Source organism: Gracilinanus agilis, unplaced genomic scaffold (genome assembly GCF_016433145.1).
Source record: "Gracilinanus agilis isolate LMUSP501 unplaced genomic scaffold, AgileGrace unplaced_scaffold285, whole genome shotgun sequence".
Taxonomy (NCBI): domain Eukaryota; kingdom Metazoa; phylum Chordata; class Mammalia; order Didelphimorphia; family Didelphidae; genus Gracilinanus; species Gracilinanus agilis.
The window spans coordinates 3,257-9,709 of NW_025360801.1; the positions used below are offsets into that span (position 1 = coordinate 3,257).

Below are 6,453 nucleotides of genomic sequence, written 5' to 3' on the forward strand. Positions count from 1 at the left end.
ACTCTTGGTGCCATCTTCTATTCCCCCACACACACTTTCCCTCCCCCATATCATCTTAGACCATAAGTACTCCAATTTCTCCTTATTACTAATTCTTCTAATTAGTATAATAGTGAGTACAAGTTTTTAGAATTACACATAATATTTCTCGATATAGAAATACAAATAATTTTGATCTTATTGAATCCCTTGAAGAAGGCAATTTAAAAAGCTTCCAGCTGGTCATTTCTGGTCTTCAATTTGCTTATCATTTAATTTGATTTCTGAGTCTCGCTTTCCAATTGTGAAATTCTGCCTTTTAAACTGTTATTTTCTTTTTTGAACTATTTCCCACTTTTCTTGCCAGATCTCCCATCTTTCTCATGATCTCAGATTTGAACTCTTCAAGAGCTTGTGACCAATTTTCATTTTGGGGGGAAGGTTTGGATGTCTTTAATTGTTTGTCCTCCTCTGTTTTCTGGGTTTTTTTTTCCTGTGCAGAAGTTATCAAGTATTAGCTCATTAGCAAAATGAGCTGTATTTGAAATGCCCAAGCACTTCATGCCATAAGCATGGTGATATTCTGCAAAGTGCCACTGAAAGATCTTGGGTCCTCTGTAGGTGTAGCTCCCACAGATCTCACAGTTATACTTTATATTGAGGCCATGCAGCTTATACAGCCAATAGGGAATAGGTTTGCCATCCCAACCCAGGGGCAGGTTTTTGGGGTTGTAGATCATCTCATTATCTTCATCTTCATCTTCACTCTCAGTGATCTGTTCTTCCTCTTCTTCCTCTCCTGTCTGGGACTGTTTTTGCACTGCACAATTTCATGAGTGAGATGTTACTATTCCCCAAAAATCCCTTCATATTTGTAAATCTGGGCTTCAAGGAAAGCAATGTCTTTATTCCTGTCAGTGTCCCTCTTGGTTCCCTTTGATTTGGGATTCTTAGCAAACAGTGAGTAGTCAAGTGATTCTAGGGACTTGCCTTTAGTGCTGAACAGTCTCTGGGCTCACTCTTCCAGTGTCCTGCCACATTTCAGTTGTAAAAGTAAAATAAGGCGAGCACAAAAAATAGAATCAATTTTCAGACCATTATTTTATTGGTCCTTGTCCTCTATGATACTTTTGATAGATGTTATCAAAGTATTTTCATTTGTAAAGTGAAGTGAAGCTCAAAGATGAACTTCCCTTTAGGGTCAGGCGCAAGGAATACTAAAGAGACTCTTGTTTTAGAGGAACATACTATTTATTTAAATATATACAAAGGGAAAAGGAAAAGGAATTCTAATTCCACCCAAATAAACTCCCTGGATCTGCAAGGGTCCCCCTTCTCCTGTGGTTCACAGGCTACGGTAATCCTCCCTGATCTAACTAACCAAATTTTATACTATTCTAACTAAAACTACCTCTATAATTCTTAACTTCACCTTTAAGTTATAAAGATAACCAAGGCTAGCTGGTTGAGTCTCACCAAGAATCAAGTTAGGACTCTGAGTCTTAAGAAACTCAGTGTGAACCAAAGTCCAGGTTTTCTTTGGTCTTTTTGGAGTTTAATCAATCTATTTACAACGACAGAGAAATAAACGATGTTTCCCAAGTTGGAAAAGAAAACACTCCGTTCATTCAAGTCTTTACCTCAGACAGAGATAGAGAGAGGCAAAGATGTTACCTTCTCCAGCTCTGAGAGAGAAAAGGTCCTCCATGTGGCTCTGTCAGCTGCCAGAAGACAACTCTTTCAGTGTCTCACCCCAAACTGTCATAGAATAAAGATTATAACTGCTACCAATTGAAATTAACACTCTTTCTCTGCACTATTTGAAACTCCAATTCTTCCTCAAGTCAGCTTCTCTACTTCTTATCTCTAAACTAATAAGACAATACTTAGTTTCTAATATCATCCTTATAGTTTCCCGGCTTCGAACATATGGAGAGATAAAAAGTCTCTCCTGGATTATTGCTATTCTATGTAATTCTAAAGCTATACCTAATCTTATTATTGTAATATTTCCTTAAAAGTAGTTTTAATCTTATGCTTATCTTATCCTATTCTTATTGTTATACCTATCTATGCTAACCTGTACTAGGGATATACATTAAAGACAAGAAAATTTCAATGAAAACAAATAATCAATGAAAACATAGTTGTACCAATACAAATGGAAAACATACAATTACAGAAATTCAAAATGCAAACTTTTGAAAAAAAACATTTGAAACAATAACACACAGTTACAAAAAACCAAAGTCTAAAATAATAACTATGCACAACTCATGGAAACTGCATTTTACAAATCTGATTTGAACAATTCAAACAGAATTCTCTACTATGCTAAGATCTTACCCTATTGCTAATACAGAAAACCAAAAGTAACTACACTAAAACTCAAAATCAACTTACAAAGTTTTTATTTTATTAGTATAGTAACAATTTAACCATATACACATCTATAGAAGCATATAGACATGTACAATTTCTGCACCCATGTATATGTTATGTAAAAATAAAAGTCACTAGAGTCCTGGACCTCTATCCCACAGGGGGGTGGCGGGGGACCCAGAACTGAGCACTTTTGTGCCAGAGATTGTGGCTTGCTTGTTACCGCCTCCTGCGGAAAGCCTGGGAGATCCTCCAAGCGTTTGGCTCCTCATAGCGGTTGTACAGAGGCTCAAGTCGCTGCTGCTGCTTCTGCTTGCTGAGCTTTGTGGGGTCTGATACCTTGAAGAAGGCTGGGGCAAACTCCACCAGCCATCGGGGGTCAATGGTGGTGACCTCCCTCATGTACTCCTTGGTTGTCAGCACCAGCTCATGGTACACCACCCATTCTGGCTGTCTGTTGAAGAGAGCACTGGAGGGATGAATGTAGACCACATGCTGGTCAATCAGAGTTCGATAGCCCTCTTGTGGGTCCTTCTTGGCAGCATTTCGGAAGAAACCACTGCAGATGGCTTTCTGTACACGGACTGTAGCCTTGCCGCAGGACACCACATCCAGCTTATGTCTATTCATGATGCCCACCATCTGTTTACGGATGTCCTGGGCTCGGCGCAAGGAACGAGCCTGAATGAAGTTCTCATAACACCAGGGGTTGGAGAATTTGTTGTTCTTCCAAGAATTGTACACAGCCAAGAGAGTGAGGTGGTCACCTTCAGCCTGATGGAATTTGGCTTTCTTCTGATCTGCAAGGGCTTGTTTATCCTTGGGCCTGTAGAAGACATTCTGCACTGACAGCATGGACACAATGGTGAGCATCTCTTCACTGCAGCCTAGATGCACAGACATGATCAGCATCTTGCACAACATTGGCTCCAGGGGAAACTCTGCCATCCTTCTGCCCAGACGGGTGAGCAGGCCCTCATCATCCAGTGCTCCTAAGGTGTACAGCTGCTCCATGGCTGTGATCAGAGTCTCCATTGGGGGGGCATCCATGAAGTCAAAGGAAAGCAGGTCATTGATGCCCATGGCCTTGAGAGAAAGCACCGTGCTGGCTAAATTAGTTCTCTGGATCTCAGGCACATTGGTGGTCAGCATTTCATCTCGGTAGGCACGCTCCGTGTAGAGCCTGTAGCACTTTCCAGGCCCTGTTCTCCCAGCTCTGCCAGCCCTCTGCTTTGCCTGAGCCTGAGAGATGGGAGTCACCACCAGCTGGTCGATCCCAGTCTTGGAGTTGTACACTTTCTGCTTCACAAACCCGGGGTCCACCACGTAGTAGATCCCATCAATAGTCAGAGAAGTCTCAGCAATGTTGGTAGCAATTACAACCTTCCTGCTACCAGGAGGAGCTGGGTCAAAGATCCGGGTTTGCATCTCACTTGGTAGAGCAGAGTACACAGGGAGGATGATTAATTCAGGCACATCAGGTCCCAGAGACTTCATGCGTTCATACAAGATCTCACAAGCAGTATCAATTTCTTCCTGACCAGTCAGAAACACCAGGATGTCACCTGGTGGTTCAGTTAAATGGATCTGCATGACTGTGATCAGGCTAGCGTCCAAGTAATCTGTCTCAGGTTCTTTAGTGTAGAGAATTTCCACTGGATATGTCCGGCCTGGAATGGTGAAAATGGGAGCCTCATAGAAATACTGGGAAAATTTCACAGCATCTAATGTGGCTGAGGTAACAATTAGCTTCATGTCTTGCCGTTTTTGCACTGTCTTTTTCAACAATCCAAAGAGAACATCCGTGTGAATTGTTCTCTCGTGAGCCTCGTCCAACATGATGATTGCATACTGAGTAAGGTCGGGGTCAATCAAACACTCCCTGAGCAACATCCCGTCCGTCATGTATTTGATGACTGTTTCTGGGCTGGTGCAGTCTTCAAAACGAATAGTGTAGCCCACCTCTTGGCCTAAGCAACAGCCAAACTCCTCAGATACTCTTTTGGCCACTGCCATTGCCGCCACCCTTCGAGGTTGTGTACATCCAATTTTCCCCCTGGAGGTGTAACCTGCCTCAGCAAGGTACTGTGTGATCTGTGTCGTCTTCCCAGAACCAGTCTCTCCAATAACAATCAGGATCTGATTGTCATGAACAGCCTGAACAAGCTGCTCTTTGAGTTTGAAAATGGGGAGACTTTCCCTCTGATCAATGATTGACAGCTGGGTCTTTTTACCATAAGATGCTTTGTTGCCCCCAAAAGCATGCTTCTTCCACTCAGGTATGTCATTAGGCATCATGCCAATGCCCCGCATGTTGGCAGCAATCTGCCTCCCATCCACTTCAGGTAGAGGATCCACCCAATGTTTGTTGAGTCCCATAGGAATGGAGTCCATCTCTGCTTCACGCTGGGCCTGTTTGATTTCTCTCCTTTCTTTGGCCAAAGCACTCTGCATCGTTGCTGCTTGGGACAAGGAGCCATCAGGATTCTTAGCAATTTTCATGGGGCTCATGTCCATTCTTTGTTTGGTGTGTCCTCTCAGGAATGGAGGTTCTTCCTCAACCAATTCAATCTCCAGCTCCTCATCTTCTTCATCATCCACTTTAGGAAGGATTCCCATCTCTTCATCAAAGTCTGGATACTCTTCTTTGGAAAGTACATTGGCTGCAATCATCTGTTTGATCTCCCATTTCTCAGGATCTGAGATCCTGGTGAGGCGTTTCCGTTCAAGTGTTCCATCTTCTACTTCTGGGGCACTAACAAGGGAGAGGCGAGTAGGTCTATCAGGGTTCCTCATAGAGGTTTCCTCATTGGCTTCCCCAACAAGGTTCTTGCGTCTATTTGGATTCAGATCTTCTCCAGTATCCTGATCTACATCCTTCATGCTCAGGCTGGTTTTAGTCCCAGTGAAAGACAGGACTTTCACCTTAACTCTCTGGCCTTTGCTCACAACATCAGTGACATTGGCCACTCGGCCTTCCTGACGAAGCTCAGAAATGTGAACTAAACCTTCCCGCCATTTCCTTAGTCCTTCCAGTTGCACAAAACACCCAAACTGCATGATACTGGTAACTTTGCCATTGTAAATTTCCCCAATGGAAGGCTCTTCAGGGAGTTGCAGGTCCACATGTTTGTCTCGCCATCTGTCCTTGTTCTTCTCCCCATATTTATCATGGTCTTTAATGGGACTTTGACCTCTGCTCCTAGATCGGTATCTGGATTTCCCTTTATTCCTATCCCAAGTCCTAGAATGTGACCTCGATGGAGACAGATGTCTTCGTTTGTGGTCTCTGTCTCGGCTTCGACTCCGACTCCGTTTCTTCTTCTTTGCCCTGTCACGGTGTGCAGAGTTTCTCTGCTTCTCATGTGCTGCAGCACTGGGCATTAGAGCTTCCAGCTCTTTGAGGACATCCACGGCTATTTTGCCATCATCTTCATCAAGCATGGTCCGGACTGTAGGATTGTCTGGTCGGCAAAGTGCTGGGAACTGTTCCTTGAGCTTTTCCTTTTCTGTCTTTGGTTTCACAACCAGATCTTTGACAGCAGAAGGCTTTGCTGGGGGCCGCATGGTCTGTATGAGACGTAACAAGTTGCTTATAAGAGAGTCTGTGAATTCAGCACCATTTTTGGTGAGGGAAGCTTTAAAAGTGTGGAAGGTTGTATTTTTCTCCGCAAGATTGATCACAAATTCAGCAAGGTCCTTGTCGTTGATCCCCAGGTGATTGTCCAGCTCAGTGCACACCTTTGAAACCAGGGACAGGTACTCGAGCTTGGCGAGATCTTCTGTGGGTCCCGGTTCCCCCTTAACCTTATACAGTCCTAAAGCCAAGGGTGAAGATTTCAGTCTGTCCAGACCCAAGGAAGCCAACTCTTCTTCACTAGGATTTTCTCTGGCTTTCAGGAGCTCCTCAAATTCCACTGACATTGGCACACAAATCTCATTTGGGTGCTTCCAGTGGAATTCTTTTATCTGTTTGAGTCTACTGTAGAATTCTGAAAATTCATTTGGTCCTGAAGTAACACTGAGCTCTTCCTTTCTTAATCCATCCTTGTCATCATACAAATCTCTCAGGTTCCCACTGACTTCCATATA

At 43.5% G+C, this 6,453-nt stretch overlaps 1 protein-coding gene and 1 pseudogene across 1 annotated transcript; both read right to left on the reverse strand.

Annotated features, from left to right (window-relative positions):
* Positions 1-478: 478 nt before the first annotated feature.
* LOC123254671 lies at positions 479-1,033 on the reverse strand (annotated as a pseudogene).
* A 1,547-nt stretch (positions 1,034-2,580) lies between these two features.
* LOC123254672 (ATP-dependent RNA helicase DHX8-like) lies at positions 2,581-5,943 on the reverse strand. The gene has a single exon (XM_044683640.1). It carries the CDS (start codon positions 5,926-5,928, stop codon positions 2,581-2,583), a length of 3,348 nt encoding a protein of 1,115 aa, XP_044539575.1. The 5' UTR covers positions 5,929-5,943.
* Between the last annotated feature and the right edge of the window lie 510 nt (positions 5,944-6,453).